We start from the raw sequence: 19,825 nt of genomic DNA on the forward strand, positions 1-19,825 counted from the left end.
TCCTTTTTTTTTTTTTTTTTTTTCCTTCTGGGAAAAAAATTCATATCTGTAAGAATTTCCCGCTTTAGTGGGAAATAAATCCAAGTGTTAATTAATTTGCCAGTCCTGCTGTGAGCTTGTAGACCCACAGTACCATTTCTAAGCTGCTACAAATAGTAGGGTCCTTGGGGTTGCTCCTATAAATCATATTTTGGGTTTAAACCCAGATGGCATCCGCTTCCAGATAAAGACACGCACACACTCAAAAAGTTAATTCAGAGCTTTGCTGAGTAACGGTCTCATTTTTCAGGCTGTCAGCTCTTCTCTCTGAAATAGCGGTTCAGCCCCAAATCCACAAATCAAACTGCCAAAAGATCTTCCCCAGAAATCCCCTCGGGATGGCCTGAGGGTGTCAAGCCCGTGTGTCATTTTTTATGAGCCTGATTAGGTGATTTTCAGCAAAAAGCTGTTTTGCCCAAGGACATTCTTCCATCTCCAGCCCTTTCTCATAGTCACCAGGTAGAGACACCTTTTTTACCTGCAGTGAGCGGATGGCCCCATCTCCCGTGTCCAGAGGCTAAAAAGGAGGGTTTTCAGCCTTTATTGTTGACAAAGCATCCGGCCCATCGGGTCCTGGGGACCCCAAAAGCTGTTGGCTCCTCCAGCTGCTTTGCAGGTGGGGAGGGACATGCCCATCTCCGCAGGGGTGTTGTGCTCCGAACCCCCCCTGGGTGTTTTTGGGGTGGCTGGTGGGGTTTGGCCGGACTGGAGGAGGTGATGGTTAGCATCTCGGCTCCTTGCAGGCAGCCAGTGAGTGCGGGTCCGGCAGCTCGTCCTGCAGCCCCGAGTGGAGCAGCCAGCTGGAGTTTGGCACCAACCCTGCAGGTAAGGGCTTCCCCGCCTCGGCCCGGTGTCCTGCAGCTTCGCTGGGATGGGGGCAGCAGTGGGGGACACCGCAGTCCTGAGGCAGAGCATCGCTGAGCCAACCCTCCCAGGCAGGAGGTGCTCAGAGCGGAGGACAAAAGGAGCCTTGTCCTCTCCCCACCCTGCTGTTACAGAGAGATGAGCTCCCCTCAGGCTCATAAACCCTCCAACACCTCCTTGGCTCAATGCTCAGCAGGTTCAGGCTTCTCCCACTGCCTGATTTCACCAAGACCCCTGCTCTTAGGAGCTGAGAAACTGGACTGTGGCAGCTCAGGGCCCCGACAGCTTGATCCCCATCCAGGGTTTGTCCATCGCCATCCCTCAGCTTGGCTTTGCCTGCTGTGGTGCTGAGCGGTGCTGAGCATCGCTGAGCATCACTGAGCATTGCTGCCCCACGTTCCCTTTCCCTGCCCACGCCCTCTCTGCAGCTGCAGACTTATTTTTCCCATTATTGCAGCTACCCGCCCCCCACCCAAATCCACCTGCTTTTTTCCCTAGATGGCAGAAACTTCAATCTCCTTTTCCAGTGGGGAATAAAACCTCAGAAGTGTCCAAAAGTTTCACTCCTTGTTGCCCTCTCCAGGGGAAGATCTGGTTGCCCCCTGGGTGGGAGTTGGGAGCAGGTCCCCGCATCACTCTGGCTGTGCAGGAGGTCACGGGGTCCCCCCTGCACAGAGCCAGGAGCCATCCCCAGCACACGGTCCCTGGCCCCAGCAGAGTCATCCCCCCCTTGCTCTCCGCAGATCACCTCCTGGCTGATGACGCAGCGGAGGACCGCAACCTCCACTCGCTCTCCTCCATCGTGGAGAGCATCGCGGTGGAGGATGTGGCCGTGACGTTCCAGGAGGAGCAGGTTCAAAACTGAGCCGGCGCAAAACCCAGCAGCTCTTTGAGCTGGTAATGGATGGGAATAAGATGCCGGAAGGGTCCAGCCGCTGGAAATTGTATTTACCCCTCCAGCATTGTGGACTGCACTGCTGAAACCACTCGCCTCCTTTCCTACTCCTCGCGAAATGCTCCTGCCCGCCCAGCTGAACAAAAAATAATGGGGAGAGGTGGGATTTCAGCAGCGCCACGGCCCCATGCTGGTGGCAGCCCCAGTTCCTGCAAGGGCGGCCGCCCAGCGTTGGGCTCAGCTTCACTCCCCGTCCAGGGGCGATCGGTTTTTGGGGGCCAATGTGTGTGCTGGGTTCGCTTGCTGATTTTTTTTCCAAGATGCTCTTCGACCAACGTCTCTCTCTGGCTGGTGTCCTGCGGGTGCCGAGCCCTGCAGAGGCTGCCTGCACCATCTTTTCTACTGAACGTTGTGTGGAGTTGCCTTTTTTTTTTTTTAATTATTATTTTTGCTAACTTATTTGGATTTTTTTAAAAATAAAGGCATTCTTGTTTGAACTGCTTGGGGCTTCCTTTACTGCTGTCTCCCTCTGCGCAGGTCTCCCCTAATTCCCAGGTTTGCAATTTCTCGATATCAGAAAATCCAGCTGGACCTCAGTGTGGTAACTCAGTGGTGGGAACTGGATGTCCCATGCTTAAATCAGCCCAGTAGAGACCAGTGATCACAATGGTTTGCAACTGGGCTCAGCCCTGTACCCCAAAACTCTTGGGGGAGCTAAAGATTAATTAATGCTTTTAATCTGGGCTGTAGAAAAAAGGCTCAAACCAGCACTGTTTTAAAATCCTGTTTATTGGAACACACATACATCCTTTCCTGACCCGATCCAGGGTTTGGAGTCCATGCAGTACCAATAATATGACGAAAGAAATAGGGCATTGATATAAAGGGCTCACTGACTCTTCAAATTAAAAAAATATTTAATACTGTATTAGGCAAATAATACACCGAAAAGACATTGTGACTGTATAGCCTCTCAGATATTGCACTTCCAGACAGCACATGATAAGTATAAGGTCATTCCAGCCATCAATAAATATCACATCAGAAATAGGGGCCACACAAGGCAAACGTGGCATGAGGAGACGAAGAGATCCTACCCTACGGGGAAGAAATGGGAAGAGTTAAGAGCCTCCTGGATTGACCCCTGCCAGTTAGCCTGGAGGCAGGAGGGGAGAGCATCTCCTCTGCACCCAGAGGGGAAGGGATGGGCACGTCCAGGGTCAGTGGGTGCCCCCGTCATGTCTCCACAGGCACCCAAGGAGGGTCCCCTCTCCTGTGGGTGCTCGGTACCGTCCCGGCTGGCAGCGAGCCGTATGGGGCGGTTCCAGCCCTTCCCCACGCAGCCCTTGGTGGACCCGCTGTGCAGGCGCAGCCTCCCCGCTATGTGGCATCTGGCAGCACCCCAAAATGCAGCACCCCAACTGCCCACCTCTCAGCAGACAGCCACCCTCCTCGCCCCTATGATGGCCAGTCCTCGCCCCATCCCATGCAGCGCCGACCCTGGTGGCAGCCCCTTGCCTGGCCACCCTGGCATGAGGATTTTCATGAGCCTGAATCTTCCTTGGCTTCAAGTCCTGTGGGCAGCAGCATCCCTGATGCCCGGGGTTCGGGCGAGTCAGTGCAGCAGCCCATGGTGTATTGGCAACATGAACCAGGCAGGAGAAAGGTTTCCAAATATTGCAGCCCACGTCTGGGGTGTCTCTGCTGCTCCTCCGGATCGCAGCACGCTTCTGCCAGCGACAGAGCGGGCACCCAGCGAGCACATCCGTTAGCCCGGCCAGCGTGGGGAGAGGTGGGAGACGAGCCACAGGCGAGAGCCACAGGGAGCTGGGGGAAGCGGTGGGGTGCACAAGCAAAAGGGACAGCATCCTTTTCGGTCCACAGCAGTGAGACTGCAGTGTCTGTTGGTTTAGGCCGAGGAACAGGCGCAGGCTGGGCTCTTGTCCTGAAAGGCAGCCAGCACGTGGCCATACAGATAGTGGGGATGTGCTGAGAAACGAAGTGGGAAAAGCCCCGTGAGGATGCCATCTCACCTCCACCTGTGCACCCACCGGCTAACAGACCCAGATGGAGTCAGTAAAGAATCCTCCTGGCACAGGGAACCACACTCGGGGTACAGCAGCATCCCAGGAGCCTCTCTGAAGTGCTTGACTATCCTTCCCTCATCCCAGTGGGACTCCCCCACCTAGTCTTGGGGTCCCCAGCGGAACTGTCAGTCCAGGGACTGGACAAACCGTATGTGGTTGGGATGCTGAGCATCCCTTCTGCATCATCTCAGGATCCTGTGAGCCACAGCAGCAGTGGGCTTGTTCCCCTACCACTGAGGTCCCCATGGTCCGCCAGGTCGAGGTGAACCTTGGTGAGGCCGACACCCTGCCTGGGTGATGCCAGGCAGAGGACGCTGGGCCTTGTGCTCTCCTCTTGGTCCCCATCCAGCTCCAAGGCCTCGGTCCTCCTCACACTTACCCAGGGCCAGGCTGGTTCCCATCACGCTGACCCTCAGCAGGAGTACGTCCGGACCGTGGAGGTCTCCAGCCTGGGTGACCCAGAGGCACCAACTAGAAGTGAGTCAAAGAGCAGAGTATGCAATTAGTGACTGCTCCAATTAGCTCTCAGCTTCTCACCAAAACATTTATCTGTGCACTGAAGCCACATGAAGATGAGGGTCAAAGGAAGAGACATGTTTGCCCAGCTCTGATGCTCCCAAGGCTCCAGGGTATTTGGAAAGCTGCCGCTCGCCAACCCTGCTCTTGGGCAGCCAGCGTCCTGCTACCTATGTCTGGGGAGCAAGCCCCCAGGTGTTTTGTCCCAGATTTTTGTCCTCAGCTGGGTAGGAACTGCAGCTTCCAGGGATGGAGTGGGAAAGGTTGAACTGAAGTTTGATCCAAACTGCTGGATAAAAAGCTGTGAAATTTGAGCAAATCTGGAGCCAGGAGGAGAGGTGAGCCAGGAGCTTGGGCTGGAAGGTGAAAGCGTAACTTTCTACTTCTCATTCACACATACATTTCTGAGCTTGCTGAAGTCAGCTCTGCACCAATGGGGATGTGGCAGGTGGCTTGGGACAGTGGGACCAGAGTGACCTGGCAGGAGCTTGTGCATCCCTACAGCTTTGGAAGGGACCAAGATACCTTCTAGAAAGGAGTCATGTGGTGGTAGGGCAGAGCATGGGCCGCATGTGGTCAGCTAAAACACAGGACAGCCAGCAGCATCGGCAGTAAGCATGTCAAAGCAGGTCCCTGCCAGCCCTGGGAGAGCGGCTGCTCAGTAGCACTCAGACTGAATAGAGCTGGTTAATTCAGTCCCTTTGGGGACGGTTTCCAAAAGGCACGATGGATAAGACTGGCCCAGACTGGGCTGCTGCTTCCTGACAGCCCCCAGTGCTACCCCAAGAGGCCCTGACCTGGATACCAAACTCAGGGTGAGCGACAGATATTTCATGGCCCAATCCAGCCCTCTCCCTCATCCTGGTGGTTTGAAACAAAGAAATCACACACCAGACCAGAGTCTGAAACAACTAAAAAACCATTTACAGCAGACAACGGCTCACAGATCACACGGATTCAGCACCGCAGGCAATCAGCAAGCCTCTCTCCCTCCCTGATGTGGCACGTCATTCCCCATATTCACCTGACCAGGGTGGGAGAGGACCCTGGGGAGAAGGGGGTGACCTACCTTCTGGGGGCATTTTCTTGGCAGGGGCGGATGGAGGGGGCAGAGGCACCAGGCTGGTGACGCGGAAGCCGGCGGGCAGTGTCTCGGCTGAGCCGCTGAGCATGTTGATGCTGTGAACGTCTCGGGGGCGGAAGCGCTTTCGCCAGGATGGGGTTCGACGGAAGGTCTTGTCATCACCCTGTGAGGGAAGAGCAGGTCACGGGCCTGCCCCTGTGAGATACCAGCACTGCTTCCACCTAACGAGGGTGTGTCTGTACACAGAGACCAACTCAGGCAGTGCAGAAGTGCGTGGTCAACTCGAGCCAAGTACACAGGAGACCATGACATAGGCTCTATCCTTTCCAGCTTGCCTATCTCTTTTCTCCAGCCCGCCTGAGAAGATGCCTTGGAGACCTCAACACACAACCCCCAGTGAACACCTCAAGGGATGCATCTAACCTTGGCCAGATAATGGCATATGGAAGTGCCTGCTCCTCTCTGCGCTCTGCTGTCATATCGCATGGAGGAAAGCTATACATAGGTGAGATCTAGATGAATTCCCACCTTCAGTGACCCAATGTGAACAGTTTTCTGGGTGCTTAACAGGGCATCTCTAACCTAGCAGCTTTATCTTCTGGAGATGTGTCATGCCCAATATTAATGCAGCTGGGAAGGAAAGCCAGCCAGGTGAGCCTACTTGAAATTCAGCCCACTGAACACGAGGCTAGAAATGATGCACATGACTCTTCCTCACCTGCCTCCACAGCCTGGCAGCATATTTCTCGGGGACTTGTCTAAGAGTTTTAGCTTATTCCACTGATACTGCTCATGCGACTGCTCTAGAAAGTCTGTGATGCACTATTTCCCCTGGACAAGGAAGGAGAGATTAGAGGTCCTGCCTCTCCTGTTTCTTGCACAAGTACGGGCACTCAGGATGATCTGGACGTGGGAGAGGTTTGGTACTCACATCGTCCAGCCTCCGATCTGTGCCCAAGGCGAGCAGGTTGTTGAATTCCCTCTCCAGCACTTGCCGAGCCTGAAATTAATAAAAAATGGGCATGCCCTGTCAATGGAAACAGTTTACAGCACAAACTTCCATCCCAGGAAAGCCTGAGAATGACAGAGAAAAAGCCCATGAGACATTTGAAAGGCAGAAGTGTCCCACTCTGGCCACCCTCCTCCAAAAATCCCCCAAGGATGCTGCTCTCACCTGTGTGTTCTGCGTGGGGATTTGCAACACGAGTGCCAGACTGTTGTGGTCGAAGTTTTCATCGAGGGCCAGGAGCGCCCCGTGCACCCCACTCTCAACGAGGTTGTTGGCATACTCGCGAAGCCCGATGGACTGGATCCAGTGAATGACCTGGTCATTGGTCCACACCAACACGTCTGCAAAAGAGCAAGGGCATGTGTCAGGGCCAGCTCAGACCATGCCCGTAGTTGTGCGTGGACCTGATGATGCCCTGCAACCCTTTCACACTTCCCCAGACTGATCCTGCGACTCTCCTTCCCAAGCCAACAGCAATCCCGGGTGCTCAAGAGCCAGGAACAGCTCACTGCAATTTACTGAACTAAATGCTGAAATAACAGGCAGAAAACAACTGTGAAAATTAATCCTAAGAACCCACGGCTGCTGGTGTAATTAGGGGCATTATCAATAATGGGATGTAATCTAAGCAGCAGCCAGATGCGCAGGGAATCTCAGGACAGCCAACAAGGAAGGGGAGGCTGAGCAAGCTGGGGGGTGTCCTGAGAATCTGAAATGGGCAGGGGAAGATGATCTGATGCTCAGACTGGATCTTTTCTTTCTTCTCCCTCCTCGTGCCTGACTGGGGTAAGCTGCATAATCTGTTGGGGAAATACTGCCGGGAAGTCCCCCCTGGAGAACAGCCCTGTGGGCATGGTTGCTCGGAAATAACGACCTTCCCATGGCAAATGCTGTGTTAAAAATAAGGGATAGGAGAGAGACCATCACTGGGCATCTCTTGGGAGGTTTCTCATCTCCTTTTCCAGAGCTGGATCGTGTATGCGGCTGCTGACCTTTGATTTCGTGTTGGGTCTCTTCTCGCCTCCTCTCGAGTTCTTTGCGGTCGTAGTTGAGCCTCTTCAGGCACATGATGCCGTACTGCAGGCTGGTGCTGCAAGGACACGAGATGTCACCCAACCCTCAGGAGGGTTCAGCGTTGCGGAGCAGGCAGCTTGTAGGGACCTGTGGAGGGACCCACTTCCCTGCTTGCTCTCCATGTGCCCGAAGGATGATTTGGCTCAGGGCTGGGTCAGAACAGACTCAACCCAAAGGGAAGACCTTAGCTGGAAAATGAGGAATGTCTCTTGCTTCCATGTTAATTCCCCGGTCCATCAGTTTTACCCTGCTCTACCTGCCTGAGAGCACATGGATCCAAATAACGATACTCTGTGCTTGGCTGGAGAGGGAAGGGAGAACCAGCCCATGGGGGCTGCTCCAGGCTGACGGGTTAATCCCCAGAGCAGAGAGGGCCCTGACAGGCCCACAGACACAGCCCTGTGGGTTGGAGTAGATGGTGGTACCCCATGACAGGGCTAGATACTGGTGTTTGAGCATCGTGGTTGGGATGGCATAAGCCTTCTCCAAGCTGTGCTGCTGGCAGATGACTGTTCTGCCTGCCAGTGGGGTACCAGGTGGGACAAGCCTTCATTTTTGCCCATGGTTTGCTCCACAGCCGGGAAAAGGCTTGGTCCTCTGCAATTTTGTTGCAAGGAGTGTGATGAAGAAGAAAGTTTGCCCATATGAGCTGCACCAGACCAGGCACTTGAGTTTAGTCTAGAAGAGCCATTGTCCAGCACCAGGGCTGGCCAAGACAGGAAAGAATCCTTCAGATTGCCCCATCCTCTCCTCCATGTGCAGACACTGCACCCCAGGGACCTCCCAAAGAAGAGGACTCACCGGTGGAAGCTGTCCACCATCTTCAAGTGCACTCTGAGATCTTTCTTGGTGAGATGGTCCAGCATCCGTGCATCAACAAGACACTCCATGAAGTAGCTGCGATACTGTGGGAGACCCAAGCTGGGCAGCCACTCGTTCCCAATCCACTCATGGTTCATGTCCCCATAGGCCAGTGTCTGCAGAGAAGCAAACAGAGAAGCTAGGAAGAAACCAGGGCTTGATGGAGCTGCCAGGAGACTCTCAGGAGACCAGTGAGAGTTCAGTGCTGCAGCCTGGAGACTTGAGGACCAAACCTAGGCCAGAGGATTTTAATTGTAGTTTGTACTGAAGGAGTCACAGGGAACAGTCCTGTTGGCCATGGTCTGTATCCTACTGATGTCCCTCAAGGAGACAAGGCAGTAGCCAAAAAACAAGTAAAAGGGACAGTTGGACTTCATGATTAGCTTCTTCTGGAAAAAACACACTCATGAAAGTTGAAACAACTGAAAATAAGTTTCAGTGCATTACCAACTGATTTTTAAGAAGCTTAGAAACCACCAAAGGATCTACTTTATAACTTCAAAATGAAAAAAAGGTCAGTTTGGGGCAGAAAAACATCCACTCACTTTCACTGCAAGCTGATTCTGGGTCCAAAAATGAAATAAAATCCACCAGAAGAAAAGTAAAACATTTGAGAGTGACAAAACCAGAAGAGATGGATCCAAGCAGGACTTTTTCCTCCCACCTTTTCAATTCATAAAATGGTCTATATCCTGAACTCAGGGCTAAAAAAAACAGTGGAAACTAAATATCTGTGCAGCTAGAAACCTGCCTCCCATGCAGGGTGGCTGGTCACTCTTAAGTGAGGGTTTTTAACACAGGATCTGTATCTTACAGAGGAGGTCCCAGAAAAAGTTACTCTGCCTGAAGCACAGAAAGACACTGCTTGATGCAAGGTGCCAGGAGGACCACTCCATACTTGGAAGATGGCTCACAAGAGCAACCACAGGGTACAGGTTCAGACTCCAACAAGGACTTGGCGAATACTGATGCCCCAAGCTCATGTCCCGGGTGTCCCGTGATGTCCAGTTCTCCCTCCCATAACCACCCCACGTACCGCCCACGGAAAAGGGTGACACAAGGACCTCACCTGTGCCCAGCTGCCTTCCTCTGTGTCCTAAGCGTGACACATGCAGCATGTCAATAGAAAGGACAGGTAAAGTCAGTACCCGGCGTCTCTGCACGATGAAAGCATGTGCCACACATGCTGCATGGCGGGACCCAGAGGGGATGGGGATTGGGCTTGGGGAGCTCGGCCTTGTCAACAGGGTGCTGGGGACTCCCCGAGCCTGCTGGGCCCAGGTTTCACCCCATCTCTCAGACAAGTAGGGAAGATAGAGGATGAGGATTTTCACACAGGCCTTGGGCTGGAGATGGCACAGACACTGGGGCTCATACATCCTTCCTGGGAAATATGGGTAGTGCTTGCTCCTCAAAGACAGATGGATGCAGAGAGAAATCTAAGCCTTAGCTCATGGGTCACAACCCCTAGAGGGGCTGCCCAACCCAACTTGCTGATTTTGTAGCTATTTCCTCCCTTGTCAACCTGTGCTGGTTTTGCTCAGCCTCACAAAACCTGCCAAGGGAAAGGGTCATGTCCTGCCATAACTGTGAGCTCCCTTCCCCAAAAGGCACCTGCCAGTTACAGGTCTGTGGTACTCAACCAGCAGACAAAAGCGTCAATAAAATATCTAATTCACACAACAAATCCAAAATGCTGCCCCTGCTTTGAGACATGGATGTGGGGTTGTTTTAAGTTGCAGAGAGGGAAGAATGGCTACATCTCTCCAAAGGAGCCAGAGGTTTCGGGAGCACAGCCACATCCCTGTGAGGGACCCCAAGCTATCAGCCAGTGGTAGGGACAGACGCTTGGGACAATATTTGGATGTGCTAAGGTCAATGGGAGATGACAGTGACTTCTCTGGGTGCAGAATGATCAATGTGGGGCTCAATCTCATGCACCTATCTTGAGATCACTCTTGGTTTTTGTCTTTCGTTTCTTTCCTCTAGCTCACAACTGACAAGCTACTCCAGAAACCCAGCAAAACCCACAGGGGCTTGACAAAGGCAAATGCATCTGATGGTTTTTAAGGCAGTTTTAGAAATTATTGGGATATTAAAGGTTGAAAGATGGTTTCTAAACAGGTGCATGGTGCTGGCCAAGAGCTGACACATGAGACACAGCAAAGATCCCCTTCCCTCCCGGGGTTTAGCGCATTAATGCATGCCCGGAGCCCAGCTCGGTAACCGATACGCTGCGCAGCAGCAGTGGGGCTGGTCAGCCTCACCGTCTTGGTGGAAGTTGCCATGTTCTCCATCTCTTCGTGGGTCACCCAGACGTTTCCAGAAGACTGCAGGGAAAAAGCAGAGTGGTCAGGGTAAACCAGCATGGAGCCATGGCCTCAGTTCACAACTGTGCCTGATGGAGAATCAAACCACCCTTGTGCTTGGAGCAGTACTGGGGGGACCCTGCAGTGTCCTTGCAGCTCAGGCTGGTGGCACCCCACTGCACATGGGGACCCTGGGCTGCCTGTGCAGCCATGGAGAGTGCAGCAAGGACCACTGGCCCTTTGGCTGCCTTTTGGTGTTATGCTCATGGAGCCTGCAGGCTTCTTTCTGATAGCTGTGACCCCAGCCATGGCCATCCAAGGCTTGGGGCCCTTCTGCTGGCTGCATCTCTACAGATGTGTCTTGGCGTGACTGGGGCACCATTAACCCCTCAAGGAGTTCAGGGACCAGCACAAGACATGATCCCTCCATCCACTCCATGTCCTATCCAGGGCAAGGCCGGGATCTGCAGTTGCTCTGTCTTGCCCCAGGAATTTCACATGGTCCCAAGGTATTGAAATGATTGAGAAAACGGCTGTGTATAACTGAGGTGGCCCTGTAAATCACACATGTGTTGCTTGGATGGGATTTTATCCTCCCCACGGCACAGTCCCTGAGCTTTGCTCTTTGAAGGCTGCTCAGCAGGGTCAGCCTCTTGCTGACAACTTCTGAGTGTGAGGACAAGAGAATTTGCTGGTGCCTCAAGCAAGGGAAGTGCTTCACACTTGATGGCCATAAATGATCTTTGTGCCTGAGGACAAGTGTCTGGTGGTTTGACTGGTCCATAAGGGAACATCATTCCCTCCACGGCTGCACTTGCCTGTAACACTGGGACTCCCTGGTGACTGATGGACCACCGTGGTCCCAAGGAGCCAGGGAAAGGAGGGAAACAAGCGTGTTGTCCTGCGCCATGGTCTGTGGTCTGTCTGGGGGAAAAGCAGGTCTGTAGCATGTAGCACTTACCGTCCGTGAGGTGGGTGGTGCTGAGGGGCTTGTGAGTGAGACCATCTCCTGGATGGCCAGACGCAGCTTCAGGCGATGCAAGGCATTGCTGATGCCAATCTCCCTCTGGATCTCAGTGTCGGACAGGGCTGACATGATGGCTCCACTCTTCACGTTGGCTCGGCAAGCAGCAACGTACCAGGCAGGCATCCCCACCCAGAGCTGCCAAAACAAGGCAAAGCCAGTGACTGCCTGGTTGACGTACCCTAACTTCCTCTGGCAGGATCAAGGCTGTCCTGTTAAAAGCTCAGTATCAAAGCTGGATACCCACATGGGGTTCATTGCTTCGTAGCTTGCACAGATGGCCTGGAGCAGCCCAGCATCCCTCTATCTGATGGACACAGCACAGGGAAAGAGCACTCACTGAGCCTTTCAACTAAAAGCTCTACTTAAACCGCAACTCTACAGAACATGTGAGGGATCTGGAGATTTGCTCTGCTCCCCCATGGTTTGCAACCACCAACCATGTGCATGGACCAAGCACGGTGGGACTGCGGGGGGCTGTACTGCTACTGGGGGAGCACACTACAGACCAGCAGTGACTGCAAAGGCGCTGGTGCATGGGGCTGATGCACAGGCACACTCTGCCTCACCTCCAGCCAGGAGACAACGGTGGGGCCATCCCAGTGAGCAAAGGGCAATCCTTTCCTCCGAGCTTCTTCCAGGAGTTCGTGCCTGGAGGGGACAGAAGCAGAAGAGTGATTTATATGGAGCTTGTGGGGAAGGGAGTAGCTCTTGACCATGGGCAGTAAGAACGAGCTGGTAGCAAAGCAATAAAGGAATTAAAATGGCTCAGGAGAGGGTGAAGATGAGAAGCCTTTCCAGAAATCCCCAGTCCCATGCCATGGCTTCTCAGCCATCAGGCAGGACACTTTCTTACTGGGGCAGGGAAGGAGGTTCACTCACTTCTTCCGCAGGCGCCGATCCTTCTCAGCCTGAGCACCCAGCTTGCCAAGTCCCAGAGGGTCCTGCATGCCCACCTCCATGTCAGTCAGTAGCACTGTTGGGCAAGTAAGACATCCTCAGGTCAGCGTGATGTCCCGAGGGTCAGCACGACATCCCCCAGGGCCAGTGTGGGCACTGTCACAGTCCCCATGCCAGGGAGTTGCGGGTGTACAATTGCAGCACAGGAGGTGAGAGTCTCCATTCCCAACCCACCCCCACAACCCCCCTGCATCCCTGGAAATCCCGGGGGGATCCCCACCTGCCATCCCTCCCATTTCAAGATGCTCAACATCAAAGCAGTGAAGGATTTAGAAGTGGAAAAGCAACTCCTACCAAAGAGCTCTGCAAAATCAGTGTCCCATGGGGAGAGAAGCAGATTTGGGGATACTAAAGATACATTGATGGGGGGTCACTATCCTCACTGCAGCTCTTGCACAGCATTAAGAGTGATACCATGCTCAGGCCAGAAAGGGCCAAGGGGCAAAAAGCACCAGGACCCAACTGCCCTGAAGCTGCAGGGAACCCAGAGCCAGTGGCCCCAACATCCCCAAACCAGCAGGGGTGTCCCTGCTCCTTCCCCTGTCACCCCAACAGCACCCCAAAGCCAGACAGTGCCAGGAGGCATGCAGAGAGCCTGGCCCGAGGACGCCCACCCGGCACGCACAGGAATAGGGCTGCTCACGGACCCTGCCCCGTGGCCCCTTCTCTGCTCAGCTGAATCAAGCGACCCTTCTCTTTTTTCCCGAACAAGCGCCCGATGGAGGATTTGATCCCCTTCCTCTTGGAGCCCTTGTGCAGGGAGTCCTGGCTGCTGTTGCTGCTGGGGTTGCTGGCCTGCTCCTCCAGCGAGCTGGGGATGGAGGAGGGAGAGGAACAGCAAAGCCTTCAGGTTATTCCCGAGCAGCGCACAAGCCATGGCAAACCCCAGACCGTCCCACAATCCCACGCTCTCCCCACATAAATCCTCAAATCAACAGAGCAGGCACTGGTGTGAGATCCAAAGGGTGCTCCACATACCTCTTCCCATCCTCCTGACTTAGCGCGGGGTGGCCCAGCTTCTCCAGCCGCAATGTCCTGGGTGAGGATGGGGGGGATGTTTCGCATTTGATGGTGGTTTTATCCTCTCGGCTTTCATCCCGAGCTGCAGGTGACTGAACAAGCAGAGAAGCCATGAGGCTGGGTGGCCAAAGCCCAGCTCCATTGTTGCCCTGCTGCCTGCCTCTCTCTTGCTCCATGGAGGCATGGCCAAAAGAGCCACCAGGGCCCTGAGGCTTTGCCACGCTCCAGGACTGACCTGAACTAGAGCTCTGGCAATGGCTCGAGATGCCCAAGCAGATGGGGAGGATGTGGCCATATGGCCAAGATCCTGGGACTAGGGAGGAGGGAGGATGCAGCCCCATGGTCCATGTCAGGGTGTGGGGACAGAAGCTGCTGGCCCTCAGCAGAGGGCTCTAAGAAGCACTGATGGGAATGTCCCAAAGACACCCTGTCACCAGAGGGGACACACAATGTTTGAGGACCCAGAGGCTTTCTGAACTTCCCCATGTCCTGCCAGACCCCCCAGGCTGCCAGCCAGCACATCTCCAAGCACCTTGCGGGATCCCCATGATCCTCCTGCTGAATCCCTGGGGTCCCCAGCTCCATCCCGCGCCTGCTGCACCCTGACCTGGTGTGGACAAAGCCAGGAGCAGGCTGGAAAAGGGGCTTGGACAAAAACCAACGGGATGGGAGCCACTCACTAGCAGTTTCCTCCGGTGTTTCCTCAAGTCGCTGGGCTGATTGCAAGGGGGAAAGCGAGAGAGACACAGAAAGGGGGGCAGTTAATGGAGAACCCCCCCGCAGAGCAGTCCCGGGGCCAGGCGTGCCAGGCTGGGAGACAGCAAATGTGGGCACCCCCGTTTCACATCACCCTCCCGCACACCCGTGCGGATGCTGGGGCACCGCTCCCACCCTAGGCAGCCATGTGCCCACCCTGTCCAACCCCCTGCCCGCCCGGCGTGCCTCCTCACCAACGTCATGATCCCCATACGGTCGAGGTCCTGAGCGGCGCTGCGGGAGGAGAGCTTGGGGGTGGAGCGGCCGCTGAGTGGAGGGGATGAACTGGCCAGGGACAGGGCTGTCAGCGAGGTGGGGATGGAAGCCCTCTTGCAGAGCTGGGTGAGGTTGAGGCCCTCCATGCTGCCACTCGTGACACGGGTCTCCAGTTCCTCTGCACGGAGCTCCGTGGACTCTTTCTCTTCTTGGATCATCCTGGGGGAGCAGTGGGGCTCAGGGCTCCTGGCTCCCCACCTTTTGGGGGAGTTGTCTCACACCTCACTGTCATGGAATCTCCCTACCCCGGGGAAATGCACCTTGGGTGTTGTGACTCAAAGCCCCCAATCTCCAGGAATGGCAACAAGATCCACCAAGATCCAGATAAACCAGAGCTGAGACACAGCATGATTTCTTTTAATATTCATGGGGAACTTTTTCAAAAAATAATGATCCTTTCTTTGAGACAGCCCTGATGCAGCAGAGGGACAGGGAGCCATGTGCAGGAAGGACCAAGCCCTGTGGCTGGATGTCCTGGAGCTATTTCCCTGGCTGAAACAGGACCAAGACCTCAGTTTTAGGGCATCAGAGCCTCCTCCCACCGCCTGGCAGTTTGTTGCCCCCACTGAGCTATTTCAGAGCAAGGCAGTGGTGGGTTTTGACCATGGTCACTACCTGATCTCCTCGTTAATGGCATCCAGCTGCTCCTGGAGCATCATGGCCAACGTCTGGGCATCCGAGTGCCCACCAGGGGAGAGCACATCCATGGAGCTGAAGAGCGTCTCACGGTCATCCTCATCCACATCGGAGATCTCGGGATCGCTGTCGAAGGCGTGAGGCCCTGTGGCCAGGACACTGCCTGCCTGGGCCTGCTCCCAGTCCTGAGGGAACAAGGTCCACTGGTCCTACAGGGCATCCCCATGTTTCCAAAAGCCAAACTGGAGATTTCTGTTCAACAGCCACACCTCAGCACAACTCCAAAGGGAAACGCTTCCTACCGTGTTAACCCTACCCACGTACCAGGTGAAGGAAATTGCCCCATGTCCCCAGACCATATGAGACCTGCATGCAAGGCAGGAGGAGTCCCCAACCCCAATTCTGCCCCCATGCTGGCATGAACATGAATTACCTTGGCTGGCTCTTCTCGCCGGGCAGCAAATCGGCCTTTCTGTCCCCGAGGCAGGCCCGGGGCTGTCCCAAAGGGCTCAGCGGGGGCATGGACCACGGCGCTCAGTGGGAAGCGCAGGTCTGTGGCACTGCCCATATGGGACCTGGGGAGAAAGAGCCCTGTTGCAGACATTGCTCCATGCAAGGATGCCCTCATCCCCAGACTGCTCCCTTTGCAGTCCAGGCTTGCTCAGGACAGAGGAAGAGGACGAGGACACTCTGGGATGCCCACCTCAGTGATGCTTGCCTGCTCTGCATGAAATGATGTAGAACCAGGCTCTGGAGAAAAGGTGCCCTATCCGCCCCCACTGGCCCTGGAGAGGTGCTCAGACCGTAGGAAGCTCAGCCCTGGGCCTACCCTGCTGCCACCTCCCCCTTCACTGCAGTACCCACCAGGGCATCCACCCAGTTCTGGCCAAACCCACCCTGTGCAGCGGGTCTGCCGCAAAGCCATGGGCTGAACAGTCCCTTCCCGTCCTCCTCTCTGGAGAACAGCTTGCACCTCCCAACATGTACAGCATGTCTTGTGCCTGTCTTCCCCATTCCCATCGTACAGAACAAGGGCCAGCCAGGGAGCTTTTCTCCTTTCTTTTTATGTTTTCTTCAACATTTTTATGAAAAAAAAAACAAAAACCACTCTGTTGAATAAAATCCCACTTGAAACAGATCTTCCAGATGCAGGGACATGAGCATTGTCTGAGATATCCCAGCAGAAGAAGCTGGGACTTCTTTATTCTCTTCCTCCATACTCAGGTTAGTGCTTGGGAGTAGGTCCCCATGCCAGGTGGAGCAATGGCTGTTGTTGGACATGAGGCCACTTTTTGCCACTTGTGGTACTCACGGAATATCTCCACACTGCCTGGTTGCTCCTCCTCACCCCGAAGACCCAACCACACAGCTGAGCAAAGCACCTTCCTGGAGAATGGAGTCATTACTCCCTATATGCATTTCCAGAGGCATGAGGATTTTTTAAATTTGAGATGACAAAAGCAGTTGTCCAAGGCAGATCAGTATCTTTTCCACCATGGTGGGTCTGGGTTGCAGTGCAGATACAGATCTGGGCTCCCCACCCCAGCATCCTACCAAACCCAGACGAAACCGCTAACACGAGCAGCTTGGCTTGGCGTCAGCTCGGTGTTTGCAGACGAAGGCGCAGACCAAGTTTCTAGGGAATTTAAGCTGTGGAGCTGCTGACAAGCTGCTCCTGAGCTAAAAACAGATAAAGGCGCCTTAGACAAAAGCTGACATTTCAGCTGAGGGATTATTCTAGCCTCTGTAACTCAAGCTTTCTGCTGATTTTTCCTCCAAGAAATTAAAAAAAGAATAAATCACCCATCCTGTTCTTATTCAGAGAGGTCCCACACATGATCCAGACACTCCTCTGGCACTCAGCTATCGTTCACTCTCACAAGCTCTTCCCCGCTCTCCCCATTTCTTCTCTCCATGACAGATACAGGGCCTCCAGGTCTTCTCTCTGCCATAGCTGCTGACGGATTTGAAGCTGGTTCCACCAGCTCCTTTCCATCTTTTCCAGCCTTCCTGAGAGGTGAATTTTCCTACTGGTGGTGGTTCTCACTGATCCCTTGCTGCCTCAAACCCACATCAGTAGTGCTTAGGAGAGGATGTGGTCTCCCAAGCGGCCACAGCAACGCAGTGGGGTGCATGTCATGCTGGCACCCTCCTCTTCTAACCCCCTGGATTCTTGCAGCAGTGCTGGGTACCCCAGTCAGTGCTGGAGGGTGAGACCCACTGGATTCACGTCTCCTGGTGCTCTGGGCTATGACCTCCTTATCTCCCAGCTGACTTTAAATGAAAGTGTGTGAGAGGACCATTGCAGAGAGGAAGGGAAAAAATGGGGTGGTCATCCTTCTTTGCCTGCAACATCTCAAAAGAGGTTCCTCCTTCTCCACCAGCCCATCCCCAGAGCATCACAGCAGGGAAAGGCATTTGGTGAACATCCAGCTTTCATAGAAAATTAAGCCCTAAGGCCTTTATGTGGAAAAAGAAACGATGCCCAGCATTTTTTTTTCCCTTAGAAGAGCAAATTTTGGGCCATTCAGTTGGGCTGGGCTATTCTCAATGGTCTGTGTCTCATCCTAGGACAGATTTGCATTGGGGATGGCACAGCTGGAGCCAACCCTGCTGGCTTCAGCTTCGTGAAACCAGAAATGCCTGATGCCAACAGCACTTGGGGCCCTAAAATCAAAAGGCCCCCAAAGCGTGGGTGTGGGATGGAACTGGGGCATGCACAGGCTGGCAGGGTTTTGGCAGGCAGCCCTTACCTTGTGTGCACACTCTCCACGAATGTCCCACTTCTGGTCTTGAGCTGATCGACCTCCAGCCTCAGTTTATCGATCTCGTCGGACAATCGTCGCTGTTTGGGGAGACAAAAGACAGGCAGAGGTTGGTTTTACTCTGAAAAGCAGCCAGGTTTGGGGCAACCCACATCCTTAGCTATTTCCAGGTTTATATTCCCTTTAAAAATCCCTGTCCAAGGTTCAAAGCACCTCTGACACATTGGTGAAGAAACAGCTCATGCAGGCAACAGTGAATGACGATGCTGGGGCTATGCTGCGAGGGGAGTGATCACAGGCCAGACAGACAGACACACGTGTGCTCAAAGCAATGCTGGTTTGAGGGACAAAGGAAAATTGGTCCCACTAGGGTGCTCTGGTTTGAATCCAGACCACACAGACACATTTGCCTTGGCAAAGGGCAGGCAGCGAGAGACTCGCTAGCCAAATTTGATGCTGGCCCTGTCCCTCCCGCTGCCAGCCCTGTCCTCATTAGGAACCTGCACTTGCACTAAGTGATCGTGCTGTCCTGCGGGAGATGGGAGGCTGCAGGCAGGCAGGGAGGCAGTGGAGATGGGATCCTTCAGGCACAGCAGGATCCAGACCCGTGGGCAAACAGACTGAACCAGGGTGGGTAACATGCAGGCAGCATCATGCAAGACTTCGAGCTTTGCTCTGAGCTGAGCAGCCATGGCCGGGGAGCACGAGCAGCACCCACACATCTTCACTGTGGGCAGGGAGTATCTGGAAGAGCAAGGCCCTGGGCAAGGGGGAAAGCAACCCCCTGGTCCTCCCAACCATGCAGGAGACATGGGGCACATCCCAAAAGCTCCCATTGCTTCAAAAAGCTGCAACCCTCAAGCTTTCCAGCACAGGCCAATGTGGACTCGTGTTGCAGACCCTACTTAGATGCTTTATCTGAGAGCAGGGGAGGCATGAAGACCTACGGGGCCTTCTGCAAGCTGGGCATGGAGCAGATCTTCCCACCAATTTGAGTTAGAAAGCCTTGGGGGCGAAGGGGACATGGCTGTCTGAGCAGCACTGTCCCTCACAGCCAGGCTGCACCAAAGAGCACTGGGGTAAACCCTTCTCTAGACACGTGGGCGAAGCCACCCCGGCCTCGCTGCTGTCCTCGGCAGGGTTTCGGGGATGGATGAGCATGATAGAAATATGGAGACGGGACAGAACGTGCCTGTTAGGGAACCGAACCGGGGGTCTCCAGGGAGGTGGGTGGCAGCTTCCATCCAGCCACTGCGTGGGTTAGTTTGTGGCCTCCTGCTGCTGGGCGCTTTGGGATCCCAGCTCCTCCGAAACTAGGGTATTTTAGGAGGCGCCACTGCCACTAGCCGGGGATTAGGAGCGAGGAAGCGCAGTCACTAGAGCAGGCTCCCTGCAGCGGCATTTACCTTGTCGTGCTGGTGTTCCTCTATCTGCTTTTGGGTATTTTCCAGCTCTTGTAACAATGTGTTCTTTGAAAAACGAAACAAAAGAAAGGGGAACAAAAACAGGAAAGAAAAAGAGAGACCGTTTAGAAAACGGCCATGTGGCTTCCTGGGGATGGCCAGTGTGGAATCGATGCGTGGATGGTGTGACGGATGCCTGGCAGGAGGGATGGCAATGGCTCCCTGATCTGTCCCTCACCTGGCTGCC

General features: G+C 54.3%; 2 protein-coding genes across 6 annotated transcripts in view; one reads left to right on the plus strand and one right to left on the minus strand.

Moving 5' to 3' along the window:
* MYOG (myogenin) overlaps positions 1–1,768 on the plus strand; it is a 2,813-nt gene extending 1,045 nt beyond the window's left edge. The window contains exons 2-3 of one of the 2 annotated variants that reach the window (XM_026864474.1): positions 787–864; positions 1,647–1,768. In XM_026864474.1, coding sequence (XP_026720275.1) covers positions 787–864; positions 1,647–1,768 — 200 coding nt within the window. Of the gene's footprint in view, positions 1–782; positions 865–1,646 lie in introns of both variants that reach the window. The other variant, XM_026864473.1, reaches the window with a different exon arrangement.
* Positions 1,769–2,570: 802 nt separating this feature from the next.
* The window catches only part of PPFIA4 (PTPRF interacting protein alpha 4), a 32,763-nt gene continuing 15,508 nt past the window's right edge, over positions 2,571–19,825 (minus strand). For 2 of the 4 annotated variants that reach the window (XM_026864434.1, XM_026864437.1), the window contains exons 11-30: positions 19,582–19,644; positions 18,164–18,255; positions 15,844–15,985; positions 15,390–15,595; positions 14,693–14,933; positions 14,423–14,458; positions 13,701–13,834; positions 13,370–13,533; positions 12,645–12,738; positions 12,332–12,413; positions 11,700–11,900; positions 10,697–10,759; positions 9,499–9,525; positions 8,370–8,545; positions 7,487–7,584; positions 6,660–6,835; positions 6,417–6,485; positions 5,471–5,648; positions 4,265–4,356; positions 2,571–3,787 (exon numbers count right to left, since the gene is read on the minus strand). In XM_026864434.1, the coding sequence (XP_026720235.1) occupies positions 4,298–4,356; positions 5,471–5,648; positions 6,417–6,485; positions 6,660–6,835; positions 7,487–7,584; positions 8,370–8,545; positions 9,499–9,525; positions 10,697–10,759; positions 11,700–11,900; positions 12,332–12,413; positions 12,645–12,738; positions 13,370–13,533; positions 13,701–13,834; positions 14,423–14,458; positions 14,693–14,933; positions 15,390–15,595; positions 15,844–15,985; positions 18,164–18,255; positions 19,582–19,644 (2,301 nt within the window). In that variant the 3' untranslated portion in view covers positions 2,571–3,787; positions 4,265–4,297. The remainder of the gene's footprint in view (positions 3,788–4,264; positions 4,357–5,470; positions 5,649–6,416; positions 6,486–6,659; positions 6,836–7,486; positions 7,585–8,369; positions 8,546–9,498; positions 9,526–10,696; positions 10,760–11,699; positions 11,901–12,331; positions 12,414–12,644; positions 12,739–13,369; positions 13,534–13,700; positions 13,835–14,422; positions 14,459–14,692; positions 14,934–15,389; positions 15,596–15,843; positions 15,986–18,163; positions 18,256–19,581; positions 19,645–19,825) is intronic. The other 2 variants (XM_026864436.1, XM_026864435.1) reach the window with 2 other exon arrangements.

Source organism: Athene cunicularia (assembly GCF_003259725.1).
Source record: "Athene cunicularia isolate RWA chromosome 26 unlocalized genomic scaffold, athCun1 chr26_part2, whole genome shotgun sequence".
NCBI classification, from domain to species: domain Eukaryota; kingdom Metazoa; phylum Chordata; class Aves; order Strigiformes; family Strigidae; genus Athene; species Athene cunicularia.